Below are 27210 nucleotides of genomic sequence, written 5' to 3'. Positions count from 1 at the left end.
TAGAGTAGGATGGATGTGTGTCATTAAAATTGCTAAAATCCATACAGTCGAAGAGAGGAGACTTATTCAACTCTTCAAACACATCCTGACAGTCCAGTTTAATGATGAAAGAGTCTGTGTCTGTATATAACAGACTCGCTTTATACCCATACGCGGGTTTGACAACATCATACCAGAACTCATAGAGTCGCCTCTTAGCAATTTGAAGTATATGGTAGCCCAGATATGTAGGAGTGTTGACTAAGAGAGACTTCTGCTTGATTGTACATATCACACGATCCTTACTTAACAAAAGACTCCGCTTGAAGAATGGGTTTCGAGCATGTTTCAGGAAATGACTACGATCTGTGACCAAATAGTGTTTGTTCCCATATTTAGATACATCTGTGAGACTCTTTCCATATATAGAGTTTGATACGAGTTTGAAAGCCTTTTTTTTTATCGCGCATTTGGTACTGGCACGTTCACGAACATTGGTTTCAATGAAGTCTTTAAGGTAACTCTCCTGCTCGAATTCGTAGATGTCATGAACTTTAGCTACTTCTAATCCAATGCGCATGAGTAACTGTAACAAGTCCAGACTAACGAGGTAGTCTTTCTGAGGAAGGTGAGAAGCAATTAATTTAGTGTTGTTTTTAGGCAGACCGCGACTTTCTTCTGTAAGAATATTCTTACTGTAGGGTGAAATGTGTTCCTCAGTAATGCATGTACGTGAAAGAACTAGGGGCAGTTCATCTGTATACCTAGCTACCTCAGGTCGGACCTGCAGTGTATCACACAACACCCAATATCCCTTGGACCCGTCACATGGGATATTCTCCAAACCTTGCTCTAGCACTACCTCACGCTCATTGTGTGTCAGTTTCCGAATCCCCCCACGAGGGAGCAGCTCAGTCATACACGCCCCGTAAAGACTATTAAAATCTAAGTAAATGATGTAGCTACTATCTTCCCCTAGATCTAAGCCTGTGTGCCTGTTCTCCACATTCGTGTACTGTCTCGTCACACTGGTGAACCCACCTCGGAGATTCCGACGAAGTAAATCATATAGCAATGGGTCTGACACAACATCAAGTTGAACTTTCGATTTAAGCAAGAACGCATCCCAAGCAAATGAGGGTAAAGAAATGTAGTGTGAAATGTCTAATTTGTAGAGAGCAAGCATGGTGTCTCGCCAGACTGTGAACACATCAGCTAGCAATCCTGTGTCCACTTTGAGGTAAAGGAGCAGATACTCCCCTATGTTGCGACATTTAGCCAAATCAAAAATTTCTAAGGCTTGTTTATAATCTGTTTCTGACAACTCTTCGTCTTTTAGTGTATTGTAAAACTTATCGCGAGAAGGAAGGTGTGGTTCATCTAACACAGACATAGAGGATAAATAATCATAGCAGAATGATTGTTTACCCGTGAGCAGTTTTGGGATGGCCGCTTTATTTACACCTTTTAACATAGCCAAAGTGAATGTGGTAGGTTTCCCACTATCAATATGATCCTTGGCTATTCTTCCTAGCGAGCCGTTGAGAAGGGCTAAACTATCCAAAAATCTTAAGTTGTTCACATCAACTTTCATAAATTTAAATCCATCCTTGGCTAATATATCTATTTCACTTCCTGGTCTATCTCTCATCTCGTTTAGGATTACTCCTAAATCATAGGAAGCGTTATGTGAAAATGTGTATAGGAACTTGTATGAATTTATACACTGCAAATTACATCTATCACAGTAAGCTGCTTGATAATTGTGGAATCTTACTGTGTGGTCGTGATGACGGACTTTGATTACATCTTCCCCGTTAAAAGGTACATCACAGAGTTCACAGGCTGTTTTTGTCTCAAATAGTGCCTGCTGTTGCTGAGACATGTGAAGTTCATAGGATACTAACCCCTTCTTGATTCTAGCCCATGACGCTTCTAGCGTGGTTACAAAGTGATTGGCCGCATCTTTACCCAAATAAGTATCTTTCTCAACAATATTCTTCTGTCTGTCAATGATAATGTACGCATACGCCACTGCATTGTGACGTGTTTCTATCATTCCCTTAGGGTTCGAGCGGTCTAGCATGCACTCAAAGTCATAAAAGCACATGTGACTAGGACCATAACCCCGTCCATAGTTGCGGAAAGTAATCGTCCTCTCTGGTGGGTAGAATTTGAGAGTCTGATGTACTTTGCATGTACTTTCATGGCTCTGCATGCTATCTGCTGGGAGTGATATTAAACAACAATGACAGAAGCTGTGATGACTCGGGATGCGATCACCATGATCTCGTATATTACGTACATATTGGTTAAAATCCTTAATTAATACTAAGTGTTGAGCTTCCAACATCAACAATGGTATGACATCTGTATATCCTCCTCTTCCCTTCCTAGCTAGTGTAATGTAGTGTCGTTGTCGTCTGGCATTTTCATCTCTTTCTAGTGAATAGATGAATATACTGACTTTATTCATTTTCTCTACCTTGTGAATATCCTCGAATGTTACTGCAGAATTGACATCTGCTGGCCATTTCATGTGTCTGAGACACCAACTAGCATTCACAGATCTAGCGCGGATATTACCTAGTCGCATCCCCTTAGCTAAACATTTATAAGCTGCAACACACTGCATAAGGCAAATATCAGCCTCTCCGTCTGGATTGAAAACCAATTTTTTTCCACGCAAGCCTTCAGGATAGTCTACATGCGAGCCTAATCTTATCGGGTGTTCAATCTGACCACAGTTAATGTAAAACCCGGTGAGCCGCTCAACCAAGACATTGGAGCCTTCCTTCGCTTCCAGGTACTGGGATATTTTCTCTGTCAATTCATCAGCCCAAAAATCAATAAGAGTTTCTACTTCCTCAAGAGTAATTCTTCGCCCCTCACCTCGTATGGGAAAGCCATCGTTATTTATAGGATCCAATAGATTATCCTCCCCGTCTTGTTGTACATTTAAATTCCGTACAATTAGAGTGACGTCTGGGTAAATTATGAGGAATGGGTGTTGTGGAGAGAAGAGGGCGCGTATCTCATTAATGAAAAAATCCCTGTATGTTCTCAGATATACTCCTGGGGAGGTGTTAACATGTTCTGGTATGGAGAATGAAAGCCGAACATAACTGCCGTTATAGTTATCAATTCGATCCAGCAGCTGAGGTTGAATTTCTAGGGCAGGTGGAGGTGGCGGGGGTGATGGGATAGGGCTGGGAGGGGTGGAAGGTGGTGATAACCCTCCCCCTCCGAGATGAATGGGGGAGAGTGCCTGGTCGGCTATTATGCCAGACGGTGCTAACAAGTCAGAATTGACAGACGCTGGCGGGTCAAGGTCACGGTCTGCTGAGCTGTCGTCTGAGTCACTGTCTGAGATGAAAATGGTACGATTCTCACCACTGCTGCTGCTGTTGCTGCTGCTGCTGTTGCTGTTGCTGCTGATGCTGTTGCTGCTGCTGTCGTAGCTGTCACTGATTGATTGGGGTATGGGGCTGGGGGAGGAATGGGGGGTTGAGCGAGCGCGTGAACGAGTCCACCCCTCCCTGTGAGAGCCGGAAGTGGGCACTGTCTGCCCTGCTGTGTCACTCTCACAGCCACTGCTGCTGCTGCTGCTGCTGCTGGATGTCAAATCGAAGCACAGCGGCGAGTCGTCTGTAAAAAAGAAAAACATATTATCTCTAGAAGCATATATATATATATATATATATATATATATATATATATATATATATATATATATATATATATATATATATATATATATATATATATACATATATATATATATATATATATATATATATATATATAAATATATATATATATATATATATATATATATATATATATATATATATATATTTAAATACACAATAAAGGAAAAAAAAAAGGGAAGGGGGTGGTAGGAGAAAAGCACACAGAAACTGTATTGGAGGGGACCCACATTCCCTCCAATGCGTTATGTGTGGTTTCCTCCGAGGCTATGGGTCCCCCTTCTTCCAGCCAGAGGTGGTACTCCCTTCCCTATTTGTTTTTTTTTTTTTTTTAAATATATATATATATATATATATATATATATATATATATATATATATATATATATATATATATATATATATATATATATATATATATATATATATATATATATATATATATATATGAGGTTAGGGAACAGACTAGTGGGAATTAATATGTTTAGGAAATAGACTGAAATCAGACAGTATTAACTTACTTATGTCATGGTGAAGGGGTTGCGCAGGTGAGTGGGTATGAATCCGTAACATCGTGTTAACAGGATGAGATATGGTCTCATAGCCCCCCATCTGGCGGCGTGGCTGACCTTGATGAAGGGGCGGGGGGTGCCCGCGAGTGAGATCTGATCTCCTTAGCCCTGTGTGGGAGGAATGGGGTATAGGCTCGATTGCATCGATCTGGTCACTCCGTCGATTGAGGTATGGATTATAACCTGTAATGGAACAAAATGATATTCAGCATGGGTGAATGGGGGAAAATATGTTTATTATGCGTGTGTGTTCGCTTGCAACAGGGATGAAATACAGATACGAGAAGTATATTTTTATATGCTACCTACGTTTATGTGAAGTTTCATTCCGACGATGACCTCCTCGCGGGGTGGGTGAGCAATAAGGACACTTCACGGTTTTGTAAACTGAAATTGGAAAGAATATATTTAACTGTGTGGAATGTAATAGCCCGAATGAGAAAATATTCTCACACTATAGTAGTTTACACGAGATATTTCACCTGTGGATGCCATAAAATGAACTGTGGAATGTTAAATATGAATAATACTCACGGTTATCACAGAAAATCTGCTGACATCGCTTGCATTTGATGTCGTAATGTCCTAGGGGCGGTTTTTCACAGCTTGCGCATTGCAGCCGACACACTTGATTCGGTGACGGAATATAAAACACTCCGCATTTCATGCAGGCTGTAGAGCTTCGCCTTTCCATGACACGGAGCTGTATGGTGAGTGTGTAGCGGATGAAGTCTCGCAGGGAACTGGCGGCGCGTTTGTGTGTGAGGGGAGTGAAATGCACCGGGTCAAATGAGAAGTGATTGATGGGTGACAGGTGTGGGTCTGTCTGTCGTATGTACTTCGCTTCCCTCCTTAACGAATCCATAGTGTATGGGGACCCGCCGTGGGATGAACATCTCCACTCTGAAGACAACGAAAACCCTTTAGACAAATGGCCCCCACTTCCGCAGGAGAGTGCTCTCTCCTACCCTCCTCTCGCACTTACGACTTCCTGTAGGGGGAGCTAATGGATGTCCAGGCGTTCCTCTCAGGTATGGGGGTTCTCCTCCCCCTCCCCCTCCTCCTACACCCAAAACAACATATCCACTATGTTGGATCCCCTCAACCTCTACTCACGATCAGCAAACTATTATCATCATCATCACACAGGATTAAGTCTATGACAAACTCATTCCTCATATTCCACTCTTATCCTTGTATTTTCATACGTCTTCCCAGAAATTCCCTTTGTGTCTAGAGCGAGGGGCTGCACCTGCTCACCCACCACTCAAGACCGCGTCCGACACGCGCCAAACTTCCGGGAAATTCCCCTGTCAAAACCTCTGCGACGACGACGACGCGCTGCGACGACGCGCCGCGACGGCAATGACTCGCACCACCTGGCACCCATCAACATAACTTACTCTCTTTCCCGTCCACTTACCCAAACACAGGACGCTCACACGCGTCCGAAACACGCCAAACTTCCAGGAAAATCCCCCAACAAACCCTCTGCGACGACGACGACGCGCTGCGACTAGAGCGACGCGGTGCACCTGTCCAGGTGCCACTCATGAGTGCCACCTGGGCAGGTGGTGCGCGTCGCTCTAGTCGCACTTTACACTACTGACGCCATCTCCTCGTGTGGCTTTGTCGGACGTTCGGGTGCTTGGAGGTGGATCTCTTTACATTGGGTTGGTCCTGGCGTCTCTCACTATATATGGCGACTTTTACAGACTGCAAGGCGTTCACGGTGGATGCTTTCCGGCAGGACTGGTTGAGGTGGGGGTTCCTGAATCTTCATTCCCTGGTCCAGCTGTTGTTTCGGGTTTTGTCACGGCTCGAATCTTTTTATGGAAGAGTGATTTTCCTGGCCTTATGGTGGCCAGCCCAGTTTTTTTGTTTCAGACGCTGCTTGCACGGTGTGTGAACCTGAGGGTTTTTCCACGGCTCCATCTCTTTCAGCAGGTTGGGCCAAATCTAAACTTGCTGGTTTGATTTACTCTTAAGCACTTCATGTCTTGTGTTTTGGTCGCTGATGTACCGCCTTTGTATGGTGATCAGGTGGTCTGGTTGATGGTGTCCCACCTGCCCTCTTCCTCTCAGCAACAGTCTGAAGTCTCCTGGTGGTCTTTCCGATAATTTCTTTCCCCTCAAAGGATTTGGTCAATGTCTGTTCCTCTTGTTTTGTCCTTTCTGTGTTGGGTCTTTCAGGACCAGCATCTTATGCCAAATACTGTCACTTCTTATCGTGTGGCGCTGGTGAAGCCACTCCAGTTGGCATTTGGGGTGACTGTCACTTCCGCTAATTTTTGTAAGCTCTCCCGTGAGTTTTTTCTCCTCTGGCTGCTCATTCGCTGCCTGAGCTTTCTTGGTCTTTGTATTGGTTGCTCTTGTTTCTCTCTTCTCCTCGGTTCGTGGTGGCCAGAGAGAGGAGAGAGTTCTGGACCTAGATTCACGAAACTCCATGTATTTCTTCGTAAGTAGGTGTGCTACGAAGATTCTTAAGTATTGCCTAAGAACGTTTCTATGTCCGATTCAGGAAGATGTACTTGCAAAGATTTTTACCAACTTCACTTAAGTCTCACTAGATGTCACTAGGGTTTTTCATTTAGCCAGTCGGAGAGAAGGTAATATTTTTCTTCTTACAGTTGTAGCCAGTCATGACGCTGGCATATCGGAGCTCATCCGTGGTCACTTGGCACCTATAGTATATTTCGGAGTAAAACTATATTTTTTCAACTTATACAGTCAATGCCGACATTGCAGTAAACAAATATGTTACATTATTTGTTTACCAACGTAATTCTAAGAGATACTGAGTGGTTTTCCTTGTAGCTATGAAGATTGAGAAACGATGCTATATATTTAAGTACTAGCTGCACCCGGCCACGCGTTGCTGTGGCCCAGGAACCCATGTGCATTGCTGAGCCACAGCAACCTTCCCCTGTCTGCCAGTTCTTCCCACCATTCCCCCCTTCCCCATCCCCTCGTCCTCCTAACCATCCCCCTCGTCCTCCTAACTATTCCCAACTCCACCGTTCCCCTCATCATCCCCACCATTTCCTACTCACCCGTCCCTCTCATCCTCCCTACCATTCCACTTTCCACCGTCCCATCGTCTTACCTATCAGCCCACAGTCCCTTTGTCCTCCCCACCATTATCCATTCCCTGTCCCCTCCTCCCCACCATCCCCAACTCCCCCATTCCTTCATCCTTCCCACCAATACCCCCTCCTCTGTCCCTCACTCCCGTCCCCTCGTCCTCCCCACCATTCCCCCACTCCCTCGTCCGATGCATTCCCAAATGATCTGATTATTCCATCACTGAAATATAAGAAAAACAGTTAAAAAACTAAAGGAAAAAAAATAAAAAAAAATAAACTATACTCACGAAATAAACGATAATGTAAACAACACAGCTCAATTCCAACACAATGTCACAAAAATAATTATATCAAAATGAAAATAAATTGATCTATGAAAATTCAATTTGTCAATGTAATCAGAAACATTTAAATGAAATTGTAACATTTTTAGTACAGCATGCTTGGTTATTACGTGCAACAGATGGCGCTGTTTCTCATAAAAAGAATGTTTTTACCTGTCATAGGTGTGGCATCTTACTTATACTTACGAAATAATCGGTATTGTAAACAACACAGCTCAATTCCAACACATTGTCACAAAAATTATTAAATCAAAATGAAAATAAATTGAAATCAATGAAAATTCCATTTATCAATGCAATCGGACACATTGAAATGGAATCGTAACATGATTAGAATAGCATGGGTTGCTGTTATGTGCAACAGATGGCGCTGTTTTTAAAAAAAAACATGTTTTTACCTGTCACAGGTGTGGCAGCTATATAATAGGTGTATAAAAACACTCATATTTGAATGGAACGTTGTGTCAAAATTTCAAAGCAATTGGTGAAGAACTTTTGATGATTATGTGTGTGTTGCTCCTACATCCAACAGATGGCGCTATTTAAAAAAAAAAAAAAATCCTGTCACAGGTGAGGCATGTATATAGTAGTTAAATAAAAACACGCGCCTATTCGAATGCAAAGTTGTGTCGAAATTTCAAATCAATTAGTAAAGAGGTTTTGAAGTTTTCCCTCACATGAAAAAAACATGAAAAACACAGTTTTTAAAAAAAAACATGTTTTTCCCCGTCAATGACGTGACATCTATATAATGTGTATATAAAAAACCCTGCTCGGATGCGAATGAAGCGGTCTGTGAAAATCGTAAAGCAATCGGTGAAGTACTTGCGGAGATTAGCGATTTTGAACAAACGAACATTTATATTTTTATTTATATAGATATATTTACCTACATTTACCCAAGGGCCACTAAATATCTAATGCCGCGACAAGGCCAGAAACCCGGGGGCTTTTTAAAAGTCCCGCCAATTGTCCTAATGATAGTTCCTAGCTGGATTTTGGCATTTACGGCTTCAGCTGGAAGGCAGTTCCATGGGTTTATAACCCCTCTTGTGAAAAAAACATCTCGTTTTCAGTCCTACTTGAGAGGACATATTCTCCAACACTATATCTGTGATTGCCCTGTTATCAGTTACCTCAGACCAAATGGTATGAGGTACTTTGAGCTCTGTAATAACTTCATACACTCAGGAATATTGAAAGATATTCTTATGCTGTACCCAGATTTTGCCAGTGGAGGCTTATAGATCAGCCTTACATTTCTTGTTCTCTCTTGATTCCATGTATGACAGGCCGTCTTGTGAAGATGTTAGATGAGCTTGTAGCTGGTTTTTGATCTACACTGTGTAGTCCTTCATTTAGAAAAGGGAAGCAGCACATTGCTGTGTATACATAAGCTTGTTAAAAAAAATACATTGTTTGAGAGGAGTTTTCAAGAAACTGGTATGAGAAATTATAATATAATGTTTCCATGATTCAGTGCTTACCCCTTGTGAAAATCGTGAAGTCGTTGTTTAGTCAGAGTTGATTTGTTTTTTGTATTGAGTCAGGTATTTTCTCCCTTGATTCCATTTATGATTAACAATCCAGTGAGATGGGAGTATTAGATGATCGTATAGCTAGTTTTTGATCTACACTGTGTAATCTGTCATAGAGAATAGGGTAACAACACATTGCAGTGTATACCTAAGCTTCTTAATAAAATAAATCAGATATAAAGGGTTTAAATTATAGTTTGTATTGTTATCAGTATTATCCTTATTAAATCATGTTAACCATGGATCATTAAGATCTCATGTTGATATGTAATAGTCATATTTCTTTTGTAACATTCATTAAATTGTGCATTATGTTTCAAATTTTCTCTTCTTTGGATATACAGTAAAAAAGATTGGATAAAAATAAACCAGAAATATTTGTTTCATTATATTTTTTATTTAAATAGCTGCTTAAATATTTCTACACCTGACAGGATTTTTTTTACTCACAGGTGCACTTATCTATTTAAAACAAAAATTAGGTTTATTGCTACACAGAGCAAAATTGTGTAACAGAGGAAGAGGTCTTGGACACACATTTATTCAATGCTACATGTAAAGGAATAAGACAAGCGATGTACCTCATCACATAATGATAGATTTAAACCTTAGTTGTTAGGCCATGACTAATTATAGGAAGAAGGATCTTCAGTCTGTAGCTTGCATACAGATAACAAAATAGAACTGTAAAACAGGTAACACAATAAGTGTTGAATAAAAATGCAGCAAAAAATGATGTTAGGTAAGTGTTTCTCCAAGTTAAAATTTAATAATAATTAAAAACTTTTGTAATTAATTGAATGTGAAGGCGTATAAATTGTAAGGTGCCTGACTGGGGCGTTTTGGACAACAGATGATTTGGCAAAGCTCATTTTCTATTTGCTAGAATTGTATTTATATATTGTTATGCTAGGCAGCAGTAGCTTTGGTTTGGCTGTATTGGGCTCGTTGGGTTGGGCTAGGTTAAGTAGCTTGACATTGAGTCGGGTTCGTTCAAGACCTGAGTCGGACAGATATGTTTGGGTGCATTTCCAATCACCTAATACACATATTCACCTAGCAGTAAGTGGGTACCCAAGGGTTAGTCAGCTTGTTGTGGAGTTCCATCCTTAGGCGGGTCAATAATTTGACCTTCGGGAGGGGAGGACCTCGATATAAGCTTAACATATACACTCATACACTCTGGCTGCCTGTCCCTGACACAATGAATTATTCTTATTAATTATATACATGCTTGACCTATATCAAGGTCCCCCCTTCCCCCCCCCCCACAGGATGCAGCCTAACAACAAGCTAACTAACTCCTGAATAGCTATATATACTGCTAGGTGAACATAGGCATAGAGAGATAGTAAATTCGTCCAAGTATTCCAGATATCATCAACTCTCATATCTCAAGTTCATCAGTGTTTATTTTCTTAATAACTACTGGAATAATATCTTGCAACTATAAATCTAAATATAATAAAAAGACATATATACTACAAGTTTCAAGCAGATAATGCATATATAGTTAACATGAAGGACTCCTTGATGAGACTCGCCAGCAAAAAATTTTTGTTTATAATAAAGTCAATCCTCCGGTTTAAGTAGTAGAGAAAAATTGAGTTATCTATTATACTCAGTATATATATTATACTGAGTATAATATATAATTGAGTTACATATATTAAAAATTTTAACATATTAAAATCCAGTTTACATAAAGCTATGAGTGGTCCAGACCGCTCCTAGCATGGCGGTGTTTACTTACAAAGATTTTCCTTCCTAAATCCCGACGTAGCCACCACGAAGGTGCTAAGAAGAAAAACATTTCTAAGTATGTGCGTAACTGCTTCGTGAATCTGGCCCCTGGGCCTCTGTTTAGAGCAATATGGTGATTGCTCCATCAGCCTCTATGGGGGGGGCCAGGTTGTGGCTTGTGGCTCCCTAGTAGGCACTTGAACTCCAAGGACTGATGGCACCAAACTAATATGACACATGTCAGTTTGATAACTTCAGGGAGCCTCTGGGGCTCACCCAGACACTGCTGTTTTATTATATTCAACACTGGTCTTTTTAGTTCGTTATCTCAAATGAGTTATGATCATTACACCATAACTGTTCACCGTCAACTCATGGTTCATCGTTGTCATAAATTAATTAGCATTATCTTGCATTGATTCATACAGTAATCTGTTGTTCATCGTCGTCTTAAAGTAATTATCATTTTTTTGCATTGATTAATAGAGTAATATGTTGTTCATCGTCGTCTTAAAGTAATTAGCATTGCCTTGCATTGGTTCATATAGTAATCTGTTATTTGTTCATCGTCACCTCACTGTAGGTCATCTTCAATTCAATCGTTCATCATCACATCATAGTAGCTGTAAGCAGTCTTTCTACATCTTAAGATCGAGCTAACCACTCACTATCCCTAGTTCAGGTTCGATAGTGCGTTATCAGGTACGCATGACTCAGGAGCCTCGAATGAGTCTGCACCATCTGCTGCACTACTCACTATACTCGGTGGAAGTGGTTGCATGTCAGGCGGCCACCAGAGTGCCCATTGTGGTCCAGCCGGGGCGCATCTCCCTCGTCAACAAACTGTGTTCCTCCATCCCCGCCCGGGTGGCTGCCTTCACCAGGGCTAATGGTGAGCACACCCATGTTGTTCACCCTCACACCTGTCATTCATTACATTTATTAACTGCCATGTATAATACTTCCCATTATCTCGTGTGCTACTCTTCACTTGTAAGTAATGGAAGTGGGACAAATACCAGGCCGTTTATCTTTTTCCGACGGCCGAGAATTGGCCCCCGGGGTGTTTTCATGTTTTACCACCGCCCGGGAATTGGCCCCGGGGTGTTTTCATGTTTTACCACTGCCCGGGAATTGGCCCAATGATGTTTTCATGTTTTCCCAATGGTCAAGAATTGGCCCAAGGGTGTTTTCATATATTCCCAACGGCCGGGAATTAGGGCATGAGTGTTTAAATTTTTTTGACGGTTTGCTCAATCCCATTGTGCATTTTCTATTTTTATTCGCTGGTACCTAACAGTTTCGTAATACTTTCAATCATTTATCGTCCTCTCCCTTCCATGATATATAATTTTACAAACAGGGGAATTAAACAGTTCCCTTTTAGCCCCTGCTATGTGCACCATGGGGATTAAAAAGCCGCCTTCCGCCATGCCGAAATACAGTTCGCTCAGTGACCTGCACAGACACAGTTAAACCCTAATTGTCAATAACGTCATCAGCGACCCAGTCTTCACCCAACAACTTTCGTTTTCTGTGATATCATATTCAACTAAATTTTTTTATTATTCCCATTTTCAATATTATGCAATAGGGGTTAAAGGGCCACCTTTCGTCAAGCTTAATGTGCAAGGACGTCATCTTCCCAAAATAGGCCCGTTTTCATGATAACGTATTTAACCAATAGTCCCACATTAAGCCCGTTTTCTGTGATGGTATATTTAAACCTATTTTAATATCGTTTCTCATTTTTCAAATATCATTTCTAGCCAAGACTGCATATTGTACATAAGACATGAAATTGCAGAAGGCCTTTTGTAGGGTGTCCCATGCAGGATCTTCTATTTACTTCCTGTCTATGCTAACCAAAACATCAACTGCCACTATTAGATGAACTGCAGAAGGTTTATTCCACATTTTATTAATAGCCCTTATTTCATCTCCATTTATCCACTTATACCCTTCAATCATGTTACTACATCTATATTCAGAAGGTCTTATTTGCTCACCTTACTTATCTGGACTTTATATTTATAGTGTCCAGCCAAAGATCGTTTGTTGAGCATAGGAATGAAATGAAATTCTCTGTCTCCCATTCGTATGAAACATGGTGAAACAACACAGTATGAACTGACAAGTATCTCACTTGTGTTAGCATTAAATAACAGATTCGAACATAGGAACACTACTAAACCTCCTGTTGAAGTCTCCAACAACATACATATATTTTTATTGCATAATTTAAAAAACAAGCACTCAGACATTTTAAATTAATTTAATCCTGCCTCACTGCTAATCCTGTGTACACCTCATTAACACTCAAAAACATACACCCCACACCTCAATGCATCATCAATCCATGTATACCCTATAAAAAATCCATGTATGTTCCCTCTCTCTCTCTCAGAAGACAAATAGGCCATCTGCCGTTACCTTCATGCTTATGTTCTTATGATCTTAATAAGTACATCATCAGCACCGAGGCGTGTTGTTCCACCAATAGCGGCACATGACGTGACAAGCTGTTCCAATGAAGGATTAGTTGATAGATTCAAATGATCTGAAGGATTAGTTTAACCTTTCATTAGCATGGTTATGCGACTCTTTTAGCAGCTCAACTTTTTAGCAGTAGGTAACGTCAAATGCTATGCAATGATGTTTTGTATCAACTAGTATCTCTTTTTATTTGTATTATATTTGATGTTCATTAATAACCATAAATACTAATATTTTATTAAAATGGCAAAAGATTATCCATCCCCATCCTAACCTCATCAAGGGTTTAGGAATATACATTTTTATAATTGGAAATAGTTATAATAGTTTACATTCTAATTTTGTTAACTAAATATATAATGCTGAAGCACAATATTTCAGATGACAATCTCTGTAATCGCAGTGCTGGGTCAATGCAGGGAAGATATATAGCACTTCCTCAACCATCCCAAATCTAAGTAGTTCCTACATAGTAACAGCAATTATATAATGCTATAGCTAAATGGTACACTATATTTAACAGGTAATTATTGTACATCTGGCAACTCAGTGGATTAGTACCTGTGTTCATTGGCTAGTAAGCTATCCTCACAGGCATCAAATAGCTTCCCAAATGTCGCACCGCAATTCTTCCCCTCTTTCAACTCAGCAGGATATTAGCAACTATATTAATAGGTTAATCATTCCTAGACTTCGAAAATCCTAATCTTAGTCCTAATAAGCTATGCAAATCAGCTAACTTGTTCCTAAACTTACAATCACAAATACATACATACATACATACATACATACATACATACATACATACATACATACATACATACATACATATGTATGTACAGACTGAGCATCAGATAATCATCCAAAGGGAAGATGGAAATGGAGCATTGGAAGGAAATGTTGACCAGACCACACACTAGAAGTTGGAGGGACGACGACGTTTCGGTCCGTCCTGGACCATTCTCAAGTCGATTGTGTGGCTTGTGAATAGTCCAGGACGGACCGAAACGTCGTCGTCCCTCCAACTTCTAGTGTGTGTTCTGGTCAACATACTTCAGCCACGTTATTGTGACTCATAGCCTGCATTGGAAGGAAATGCCTCTGTAACTGAAACATTTGTGGAAATACTGAGAAAGAGCTCAGAAGCAATGGCCACAGTGAGGGAGGTAGCCATGCAAGCAGCCACCTCACAGGAAGCAGCAAGGAGCACCAGTCAGCTGCTTTGTTACACCTTTGTTACATCCTATCCACTCATGTCACCCATATATATTTATTTAGACAAACCGTCCAACAGACTTATTGGATTTAGCCTTAGTTATTTGAGGTTAGGACAGGTGGGGTTAGGTAAAGTCAGTAATTTTTATGATAACTGAAAAAAATTCTGTGTCCAATAAAATGCATCCTATTAGAACCAAAATTTCTCAAAATCTAGCAAAAATTAAACTTTACTACACAAATTTAACCAATTTCAAACTAGCGAAAGCTAAATTAACAATATATAAGCATCTCATATCCTCACATACAAGACAATGTAACCCTTTCCATCCATTACAGATGCTAGCTATAACTCTAACCCAAATTGGGTAATTTACTACATTTTCTGAGCAAGCTAGTTCATTACCAATAAGATATATATCCAACCCCACACAGCCCTACCTAACCTGACCTTACCCATCCAAAGCTAGATTTTATTTAAGTTGGCGAAATTTAAGCTATCCCACCTAAATTTTACCTAATTTAATACAATTTATACCAAATTTACACAAATTTACCGTTTCATGGCACAACCAAACCCCAATTTATCCAGGTTTAACCTATTCCATCTAAATTGACAGCACCTATATCCTCACATATAACCCTATGTAGCCTCTCTCCACCCATCAAGAGAGCTAGCTAAAACTCAATCCCAAATATGGCAATTTATGTTATTTTCTGAACAATCTAGTTCATTACCCCTAAGATATTATATATCCTACCTTATACAACCTTACGTAACCTAACCTAGCGCATCCAAAGCTATTTGTATTAAAGTTAGCTAAAAATTTAAGGTTAAATTTCACCTAATCTCAGACAATTTCCACCAAATTTAATAAATTTTACCAATATTTAAAGATTTTTAATACAACTTCTTCCAAATGTTATGCATATATGCTGTATTTTCTATATTTTGTGTGTAAATGTAATATTTTCTGTGTAGATGACATATTTGTGTGGAAATGTCATGCTTTGTGTATAAATGCCATAATGAGTGTAAATGTGTACTCACCAAGTTGTACTCACCTAGATGTGTCTGCAGGATCGAGCATTGACTCTTGGATCCCGCCTTTCGAGCATCGGTTGTTTACAGCAATAACTCCTGTCCCATTTCCCTATTATACCTGGTTTTAAAATTATGAATAGTATTTACTTCCATAACCTGTTCCTTAAGTGCATTCCATTTTCCCACTACTCTCTCGCTAAAAGAAAACTTCCTAACATCCCTGTGACTCATCTGATTTTCCAGCTTCCACCCATGTTCCCTCGTTCTGTTACTATTCCGTGTGAACATTTCGTCTATGTCCACTCTGTCAATCCCTCTGAGTATTTTATACGTTCCTATCATGTCCCCCTGTTCCCTTCTTCTTTCTAGTGTCGTAAGGCACAGTTCCCTCAGGCGCTCCTCATACTCCATCCCTCGTAGCTCTGGGACGAGTCTCGTTGCAAACCTCTGAACCTTTTGCAGTTTCTTTATATGCTTCTTCAGATGGGGACTCCATGATGAGGCGGCATACTCTAAGACTGGCCTCAGTAGGCAGTGTAAAGTGCCCTAAATGCCTCCTTACTTAAGTTTCTGAATGATGTTCTAACTTTTGTCAGTGTAGAGTATGCTGCTGTCGTTATCCTATTTATATGTGCCTCAGGAGATAGATTTGGTGTTACGTCCACACCCAGGTCTCTTTCTCGCGTCGTCACAGGTAGGCTGTTCCCTATAAACAGTTCCCTATAAACGATATAAAAGTGTATTATTATAAATCTTTCATTATACAATGGTCGCATATCTGGAAGATGCATCATGAAAAAGTGTTTTACATTTCATCTTTTATTAAAGATTAAATGGGTCGCATGAGACAATATTTTTTCCCATGAACGAAAAAATCTAATAATTTCCAGATTGTCGATATATATCAATTTTTGTTATTAATTACTAGTTATCACAGGGATTTACATTTAATACAGTTTAATGATATATTTAACAGCTCCAGATGTGTGGAATGATAGTAATTATTTAAACATAAAAATTTTGAAATACAAAATTCTAATTATTTTTGAATAAATATATTGTAGTGAATGAAAGAGAATATATTTTTAAGAAAATTCAGGAGCAACACAAAAGATAAGAGGAAGGATCAGATTCAAATATGAAGTTTACATTAAAAAGAAGACATTTGTAAATAATTGCTTGGGGTATACTTTACATTATTCAAGCAACAGTTAGACAAATATAAGAGTTATTGTGGATGGTATAAACAAGAGCTTCAGTACTTGTGGCCAATATAAGAGTGGTTGTGGATGGTATAAACAAAAGCTTCAGGACTTGTGGCCAATATAAGAGTGGTTGTGGATGGTATAAACAAGAGCTTCAGGACTTGTGGCCAATATAAGAGTGGTTGTGGATGGTATAAACAAGAGCTTCAGGACTTGTGGCCAATATAAGAGTGGTTGTGGATGGTATAAACAAGAGCTTCAGGACTTGTGGCCAATATAAGAGTGGTTGTGGATGGTATAAACAAGAGCTTCAGGACTTATGGCCAATAAACCTTCAGTTTCGTCTGTCCTCGTGTTGTATACATGTATCTGTGCTCACCACACAGGAGTGGTGGACAACGTCCCTGAAGGGTCCGTGCGTCCTGAGGTCCAGAACACTACTGCCAGGGGCTCTGTGGTCTTCACATGGGACCCTCCCAACAACCCTAACGGAGGAGTGGTTGCTTACATCTTTAAAATCCTGGGTGTGAGTTGTTTTAATTGTTGTGCGGGTTATTGTGTGTAAATATTGGTGTTAGGGGTGTGTGAGCTCTAATGTAGAAAAATGATTAAATGTAAATGTCCTGTAATCAGTCAACATTGTGATGTATACCTCCCAGGCACTCACTTGTGAGATGTATACCTCCCAGACCCTCTCTTGGAGATGTATACCTCCCAGACCCTCTCTTGGAGATGTATACCTCCCAGACCCTCTCTTGGAGATGTATACCTCCCAGACCCTCTCTTGGAGATGTATACCTCCCAGACCCTCTCTTGGAGATGTATACCTCCCAGACCCTCTCTTGGAGACGTATAAATCCATTACTGTTTCTTATGGAATGTGTAGATCCATGACTCTCTCCTGTGATATGTAGATCCATAACTCTCTCCTGTGATGTGCAGATCCATAACTCTCTCCTGTGATGTGTAGATCCATAACTCTCTCCTGTGATGTGTAGATCCATGACTATCTTCTGTGATGTGTAGATCCAAGAATATTTTCTGTGATGTGTAGATCCATGACTATCTTCTGTGATGTGTAAATTCATGACTCTCTCTTGTGATGTGTAAACCCATGACTCTCACCTGTGATGTGTAGATCCATGACTGTCTCTTGTGATGTGTTGATCCCTAACTCACTCATGTAATGTGTTGATCCATAACTCACTCCTGTGATGTGTTGATCCATAACTCACTCCTGTGATGTGTTGATCCATAACTTACTCCTGTGATGTGTAGATCGTTGACTCTCTCCTATGATGTGTAGATCCTTGACTCTCCTGTGATGTGTAGACCCATGACTCTCTCCTGTGATGTGTAGACCCATGACTCTCTCCTGTGATGTGTAGATCCATGACTATCTTCTGTGATGTGTAGATCCATAACTCTCTCCTGGGATGTGTAGATCCATGACTCTCTCTCTTGTGATGTGTTGATCCATGACTCTCTCTCTTGTGATGTGTTGATCCCTAACTCACTCCTGTGATGTGTTGATCCATAACTCACTCCTGTGATGTGTTGATCCATAACTCACTCCTGTGATGTGTTGATCCCTAACTCACTCATGTGATGTTTTGATCCATAACTCACTCCTGTGATGTGTTGATCCATAACTCACTCCTGTGATGTGTTGATCCATAACTTACTCCTGTGATGTGTAGATCGTTAACTCTCTCCTGTGATGTGTTGATCCATAACTCACTCCTGTGATGTGTTGATCCATAACTCACTCCTGTGATGTGTAGATCGTTAACTCTCTCCTGTGATGTGTAGACCCATGACTCTCTCTTGTGATGTGTAGACCCATGACTCTCTCTTGTGATGTGTAGACCCATGATTCTCTCTTGTGATGTGTAGACCCATGACTCTCTCCTGTGATGTGTAGATCGTTGACTCTCTCCTGTGATGTGTAGATCCATGACTCTCTCCTGTGATGTGTAGATCGTTGACCTCTCCTGTGATGTGTAGATCCATGACTCTCTCCTGTGATGTGTAGATCGTTGACCTCTCCTGTGATGTGTAGATCGTTGACCTCTCCTGTGATGTGTAGATCGTTGACTCTCTCCTGTGATGTGTAGACCCATGACTCTCTCTTGTGATGTGTAGACCCATGACTCTCTCCTGTGATGTGTAGATCGTTGACTCTCTCCTGTGATGTGTAGGTCGTTGACTCTCTCCTGTGATGTGTAGACCCATGACTCTCTCCTGTGATGTGTAGACCCATGACTCTCTCCTGTGATGTGTAGGTCGTTGACTCCTTCCTGTGATGTGTAGATCCATGACTCTCTCCTGTGATGTGTAGACTCATGACTCTCTCTCCTGTGATGTGTAGACCCATGACTCTCTCCTGTGATGTGTAGACCCATGACTCTCTCCTTTGATATGTAGATCCATGACTCTCTCTTGTGATGTGTAGATCTATGACTCTCTTTCCCACAGAGGGTGCACATTGAGAGGTGTGTCAGCAACCAAGTGTTCGAAGATCAAGGTCGCAAGGTGGAATTACATGATCTTTCTCCTGGTAATTATTCGATTTGGGTCAGAGTGAGGTCAAAGGCCATGTACGGCAACTTCTCCAATCCAGTTTTTTTCGTAATTCCGGTAAGTTAGCAGAAACAAATTAATCAAATAAATACAAAGTGCATTTAATATTAGTATATATTAGGGAATAAGACATTGGGTGTTATACTAAAGACAGTACTTGCCTAAGAGGCGCAGGAAGTTTATAGCTTACTAGTTAGTGTAGTCAGGCGGTGTCCAGCTCGTCCCTCCCTGACCTCTCTTCACACATCCTTTCCCTCTCTCTCTCCATCCCTGTAAGAATCATCGATAATAACTGCCTTCATCTTTGTAAACATCTTCACGCCGTCTACATTCCCTCCTAACATCTTCAAACACACGCTCTCCCTAAACACACACACTCCATTTCATCCTACATACACTCCTGTTCTCCCAGTACATACTACATTCCCCTATCTCCCTCCCCCTCCCTGATCACCCATGACCCTACCCCCGTGTCGTGTCCCATCTCCACCTACCCACACCTTCCCCTGTTCCCTCCCTGGCCACACACGTCCTTTGCCAGCCACTAAATCCTCCTTCCCAAAACTAGCCCATCCCCATCTCTTCCCTGCCTTCCCACCCACACATCCTTCCCAATCTCCTTCCCTCTGTGCTAACACACTCCAATCCATTGTCTTTTCCCTCCTTCAATACTTACAGTCTTCCCTATCTCCCTTTTCTCGCCTCTCTTCCTCTGCCTATACACTTCCTTCCCCAGTCAAGATAACCAAAAAGTTGTCCCTTGAATGCAAATCTGGCATCAAGACAAATGTTTTGAAAATCAATATATTAATTCACTTTTTTTTATTAACACATTTAGGTACATCTGTAGTTGTACAGATACCCTAGACTATATGAAGGGGAGCACAGCATGTCAAAAAAGCTTGCAACCTGATTCTAAAAATCCCTATCACACAGAATAGTCAAACAAAGGCATGTGATAAGTAGCCTGAACCGGCAGACTCTGGGTGCATTATTCGGATATCATCATGAACAAAAGGCAGCAGTGATACTAAAAATCCCCATCTTACAGGATGGCTAGTCATACAGGGCCGTACGTTCAGTAGCCTGCACTGGCAATTTTTGGTGTATGAGGATATCCTCAAGAACACGAGAGTGAATAAAGTAATTGCAAAGCTCTTTACTTCATGCCAACGGGTCTGATAACTTGGCATTTGGTGATGTAGTGTGGGAGATCATGCCTCAGTTCCTACTCCCAGTTTTTGCACCTGGAGTGCTCAGGATTGGGAGATCCGTCACCTGTAGCCACCTGCCACAGGTAACGGTAACCCAACCTGTTCCTGGCAACCACTGTGTCGTACAGTCTGGTGGACGTATTGTGCTGCCCATATACATAGGTTCAGATCTGAACAAATCATAGCTTTTTAGACTGGTTCTTTTAGATCTTTGAGAGACAGTAATTTATCTCGTATTTTATTATTTAAACAATTGATGAAGTCTATGGACTCGGAGTTGAACATTTCACATCCACAAAATTCGTGGAGGAGTGGCAATGGGGGCAGTGTCCTCCTTCAGGGGAAGAGGGGGGCACTTGTACGATCCCGACCTCCTCTACGACACTCTCGATAAAATATATGTTAATTTTGTAGAATTTAATGAAGCTAGTCCCAAGAATTTCTCCTCCAGTCTTGCACAAATCAACAGACATTCTACTTAATACATCTAAACAGGTAACAATACACACAGTGATGTGACTATCATCTGAAAGATAAAGGCTGAGGAGTGTGTAGAGGGAGACTTCGTGAGGGCACACCAGTAACAGACCAAGCAACGCTTACATGATACTATAATAGAAAATAAATGACAAAATTTGTATGGTTAGTTAGAGCTATATAAATTCTTGTCAGTATTGGCTGCCTCGCCAATCAAAATAGTCTTCACTTGGGAATGAGGCGTCGACTTTTTCGAAAAATAATTAAAATTATGGATATATGAAATAGGCATCTTACCAACTTCATGAACTCATCTGGCAATGTGGTGACTTTTCAGGATGATACGTCTTCGAAGGAGTTCGGTCTGGGGGTGATCTCAGTGGTGGTGGCGTGGGTGATAGTGGTGGCCATTGTATGCTGGTCCTGGCGCCGATACAATGCTAGGTACAACATTCCTGACACTGTCGATAAAGTCGACATCAACCCGTACTACTGCGGTAAGCGCAACTCCTGTCTCCTATCGTCTGTCCTTCTCTCTTGCTCTCTTTTTTTCATACACATGACTGTGGAAAGTGGCCTAAAAGACATAACTGAGAACAGGTGACCTCTACCAACCCTAAACACAAGATCCAGCTCATCATAAACTGCAAGAGGTAAAAGATCACCAAATTCCTCGTGAAAACCTTCATGACAACAAACGGGATGTTTTAAAGGAGACGAAAGTCATTTTTGCCTTTACATTCTTCTTGGTGACTGTCAGCTCCAAGAATATCATTATATAGACACGATAACAAATTTCTTTCAAAAAAGCACCACTAAGCATAAACAAGAAGGCTCACATCACTTCAACACACAGCCAGACAATTGTCAGCATACAACAATAATAGAAGATTAGACATAGCCGAAGTACTACATATTATGCATTCTCATTTAGCAACAGGCAGTTTACACTTATGTACTTCCTACCATCTACGAGACCAAGACAAAACTGCCAGCTCACACTACACCTTCTGTTCCAGCCAACCAATGAGTATGCAAGATTATCTAATTCCCTCGAATGGGTAATAGGTCACCTCATCTCATCTCACTTAGTATTTATATTGTTACCTCTTCTAATTTATATCCACTTTTCCTCTCTCAGATATTGATGAGAACTTCAACTAAACGCACCATTAGGTGATATGATAGATAAATAGCGGATAGATAATAATAATGGATGAGACAGATATAATAAATATACCTTGGTTAGATAAATAATGTATATATATGTATGTATTTCAATCACATCGGCACTGGAAGACTCGAACTCTCCCAGTGCCGAAACTCGAACGAGCGTCAGGCAAAATCTCTACCTCTAAGCCACACACAGACGTCTCTAATAGAGAAGATTTCAGATGCAGCAAACTATTGTCTCTGAAATTGTATACTTCTCCCAGCCATTGCTAAGGTCCAAGGAATTTAGTGATCCATGCTTTTGCTTTACGCTCGCGGGGTCGAGATGCCATCAATGATGTAACTGCCCAAAACGCCATGCCCACTTCACCTGATTAATCTTTGTAGGCATACGTTATTGGCCTATGCCACTTACCTTTACACCCCACCTCTCACCTATTTGTGTGTACCTGACCTCCCAGAAGTATCAGTCTGATACGTCCTCTCCTGTCTCGACCCAAATATCACAGTAACAAGGTTATCGCGAATAATCGATACTCAAATAAAAGTATCACATAAATAATCGATAAAACTCAATTATGGGCCCACTATAGCCTGTGCTACAATGTCATTTTGTTCTGAGTTACTAAATCTAAAACAACAACTCCTGTCTCCAGACCAAGTTAACTTTAGACCAATATACAGCTCCACTCCTGTGCCAGTAAGTTCACTGCGGGCTCAGCATAGCCCGTGCTACTTGGAACTTTTTTCCGAATAGCTGAATCTAAAACAACAACAACTCTTGTCTCCTTTTACGGTCTATTCATGCCCGTGCCACCTGTTGGGTGGCCTAATCTCTATACATCAATCATCCTGTTTCCTCACTTGAGAATGAACCTTGTAGGTTCGAAACATTGTGTAAATTTATAATAAGTGTAATACATTCTACAGTTAATTTGTATTATTTTAGTAAATTTCGAACAAATATGACATTTGTAGAAATCCTCCTCTAAATAAACCAAGATGCAGGAGCAGTGGTCAGAGGGAGAGAAACACTAAGCAAGAACATAGGTAACATGGAATGTGCAGTCATCTTCAATGAAACATGTCTGAAGGAAAACCTGCTGCCAATATACATGTATGTATTAGTACTTTCCATTCACCTGGCCTCTAGGAGACTCGAACCATCTCCTAGAGTCTCCTAGAGCCCAGGTGAATGGAATGTTTATTTCCACGGAAGTGTGGATGACAATGTATATGACATGGGCGTGGGCCAGTAAGTCCTCTGGGCTTCAGTAGTAGTCAGCGGGGAAAGTCAAACATTCCAGTTTGGCAGCAGGATGCTGCTTCTGGAAACTTTCCTTATTAAGACTACTCAATGGCTCGGTCGATAGATCTCCGGCGTCACACACGTGAGGTTCACAGTTCGAGTCTCCTAGAGCCCAGGAGAATTGAACAAACACACATATTCTCTCTTATAGGTTTCAGTATATCAATACCCTCGCTATTTTACTAATTACATTAACAATATACTTATGTTGTGGTGGTAGAGGGCCTTAATACACTGACCATATACTTATGTTGTGGTGGTAGAGGGCCTTAATACACTGACCTTATACTTATGTTGTGGTGGTAGAGGGCCTTAATACACTGACCTTATACTTATGTTGTGGTGGTAGAGGGCCTTAATACACTGACCTTATACTTATGTTGTGGTGGTAGAGGGCCTTAATACACTGACCTTATACTTATGTTGTGGTGGTAGAGGGCCTTAATACACTGACCTTATACTTATGTTGTGGTGGTAGAGGGCCTTAATACACTGACCTTATACTTATGTTGTGGTGGTAGAGGGCTTCGCTCCAGCCGAGATGTTCCGCCAGGACTTAATTTTTTGGCGCGGGGACCTGAAGGTTTTTCATGACTGTCCTCTTGGCCATGGCGTCTTCGGGAAGGTGTTCGAGGGAGAGCTGAGTCGGGACGGCCAGCAGACAAGGGTCGCTGTGAAGACCCACAGCGACACAGCCACTAACGACCAGGTCCGCCAATTTCTTAAGGAAGCCGCTCTTATGCAGTGAGTACTCATATTACAGTGATAAGGTCAACAGTAAGTTGGATATGAGTTAATGGATCACAATTGACTCGGAAATATCAATATCCACAAGTGGGTAAGGATTGCACTGACAGAGATATCACATAGACGGGATAGTGGTTGGGGAGAGCTAGGATAGCTGGGTAATGGTGGGGTGACCTGGGCTATTGTGAGGGAGGGGAGACTAAGACATGAACAGTGGAGGTGCCTGAGCTACGGCAGGCTGGGTGATGGTGAGGAATGGACAAGGTCTGGTTAAGAGGTGATGGTGAGGAGTGGGCAAGGTCTGGTTAAGAGGTGATGGGGGCTGGCTAGGAGATGCTGAGTGGTAGCGGTGTGAGCTGTGAGAACCTGTGTGATGGTTGGATGAGCTAAGGAAGCCTGGGTGATGGTTGGATGAGTTAAGGTAGCCTGGGTGATGGTTATATGAGCTAAGGAAGCCTGGGTGATGGTTGGATGAGCTAAGGAAGCCTGGGAGATGGTTGGATGAGCTAAGGAAGCTTGGGTGATGGTTGGATGAGCTAAGGAAGCCTGGGTGATGGTTGGATGAGCTAAGGAAGCTTGGGTGATGGTTGGATGAGCTAAGGAAGCTTGGGTGATGGTTGGATGAGCTAAGGAAGCTTGGGTGATGGTTGGATGAGCTAAGGAAGCCTGGGTGATGGTTGGATGAGCTAAGGAAGCCTGGGTGATGGTTGGATGAGCTAAGGAAGCTTGGGTGATGGTTGGATGAGCTAAGGAAGCCTGGGTGATGGTTGGATGAGTTAAGGAAGCCTGGGTGATGGTTGGATAAGCTAAGGAAGCTTGGGTGATGGTTGGATGAGCTAAGGAAGCCTGGGAGATGGTTGGATGAGCTAAGGAAGCCTGGGTGATGGTTGGATGAGCTAAGGAAGCTTGGGTGATGGTTGGATGAGCTAAGGAAACTTGGGTGATGGTTGGATGAGCTAAGGAAGCCTGGGTGATGGTTGGATGAGCTAAGGAAGCCTGGGTGATGGTTGGATGAGCTAAGGAAGCCTGGGTGATGGTTGGATGATTTAAGGTAGCTTGGGTGATGGTTGGATGAGCCAAGGAAGCCTGGGTGATGGTTGGATGAGCTAAGGAAGCTTGGGTGATGGTTGGATGAGCTAAGGAAGCCTGGGTGATGGTTGGATGAGCTAAGGAAGCCTGGGTGATGGTTGGATGAGCTAAGGAAGCCTGGGTGATGGTTGGATGAGCTAAGGAAGCCTGGGAGATGGTTGGATGAGCTAAGGAAGCCTGGGTGATGGTTGGATGAGCTAAGGAAGCTTGGGTGATGGTTGGATGAGCTAAGGAAGCTTGGGTGATGGTTGGATGAGCTAAGGAAGCTTGGGTGATGGTTGGATGAGCTAAGGAAGCCTGGGTGATGGTTGGATGAGCTAAGGAAGCCTGGGTGATGGTTGGATGAGCTAAGGAAGCTTGGGTGATGGTTGGATGAGCTAAGGAAGCCTGGGTGATGGTTGGATGAGTTAAGGAAGCCTGGGTGATGGTTGGATGAGCTAAGGAAGCTTGGGTGATGGTTGGATGAGCTAAGGAAGCCTGGGAGATGGTTGGATGAGCTAAGGAAGCCTGGGTGATGGTTGGATGAGCTAAGGAAGCTTGGGTGATGGTTGGATGAGCTAAGGAAACTTGGGTGATGGTTGGATGAGCTAAGGAAGCCTGGGTGATGGTTGGATGAGCTAAGGAAGCCTGGGTGATGGTTGGATGAGCTAAGGAAGCCTGGGAGATGGTTGGATGAGCTCAGGAAGCCTGGGTGATGGTTGGATGAGCTAAGGAAGCCTGGGAGATGGTTGGATGAGCTAAGGAAGCCTGGGTGATGGTTGGATGAGCTAAGGAAGCCTGGGTGATGGTTGGATGAGCTAAGGAAGCCTGGGAGATGGTTGGATGAGCTAAGGAAGCCTGGGTGATGGTTGGATGAGCTAAGGAAGCCTGGGAGATGGTTGGATGAGCTAAGGAAGCCTGGGTGATGGTTGGATGAGCTAAGGAAGCTTGGGTGATGGTTGTATGAGCTAAGGAAGCCTGGGAGATGGTTGGATGAGCTAAGGAAGCCTGGGTGATGGTTGGATGAGCTAAGGAAGCCTGGGAGATGGTTGGATGAGCTAAGGAAGCCTGGGTGATGGTTGGATGAGTTAAAGAAGCCTGGGGTGATGGTTGCATGAGCTGGGACAGGCTGGGGCTGGGTGGCTTGAGCTAGAATAGACTGAATATTTATAGTGAGGTGACTTGAGAATGGTCCAGGACGGACCGAAACGTCGTCGTCCCGTCACCTTCTAGAGTGTGGTCTGGTCAACATCAGTAGCGAGGTGAGCTTCAGATATGCTGGGGGGTTCTGAAATGAGTTAGGATATGGTTGGTGGTGCCAAGGTGAGTTAGGATAAAATGAGTGGTCGTGCTGGGTTGCGCTAAAATAGGCTGGGTGTGATGAACTAGAACAGAATGGATGGGATGAACTAGGGTCGAGTGTGTGGTGGTGCTGGGAGTGGGCTAGGATAGGCTGGGTGTAGTGAGTCAGGACAGAAGGAGTGCGATGAGCTCGGACATAATAGGTGGTGATGCTGAGGTGAGCTAGGAGAGAATGGGTGGTGGTGCTTGGGTGAGGTAGGATAGGCTGGGTGGGATGAGCTAGGACAAGGTTTAGTAGTGGACGTTACACCTATGGGCTGCAGCGGTGTCCCCCCCCCCCTTGCAGGCCATTGTCGCAGGGGCATTTTGATTTGTCTTTCGTATAATTTACCAACCGCTCCCTT

At 42.0% G+C, this 27210-nt stretch overlaps 1 protein-coding gene across 1 annotated transcript in view; it reads left to right on the top strand.

The window, feature by feature from the left end:
- LOC123773031 (insulin-like peptide receptor) overlaps window positions 1-27210 on the top strand; it is a 531432-nt gene that overhangs the window by 363028 nt on the left and 141194 nt on the right. Inside the window, exons 20-24 of the mRNA XM_069315507.1 lie at window positions 11675-11864; window positions 17320-17459; window positions 19412-19573; window positions 21545-21704; window positions 24211-24433. Coding sequence (XP_069171608.1) covers window positions 11675-11864; window positions 17320-17459; window positions 19412-19573; window positions 21545-21704; window positions 24211-24433 — 875 coding nt within the window. The remainder of the gene's footprint in view (window positions 1-11674; window positions 11865-17319; window positions 17460-19411; window positions 19574-21544; window positions 21705-24210; window positions 24434-27210) is intronic.

Source organism: Procambarus clarkii, chromosome 81 (genome assembly GCF_040958095.1).
Source record: "Procambarus clarkii isolate CNS0578487 chromosome 81, FALCON_Pclarkii_2.0, whole genome shotgun sequence".
Taxonomy (NCBI): Eukaryota; Metazoa; Arthropoda; class Malacostraca; order Decapoda; family Cambaridae; genus Procambarus; species Procambarus clarkii.
This window is presented reverse-complemented; position numbering and strand designations above follow the sequence as displayed.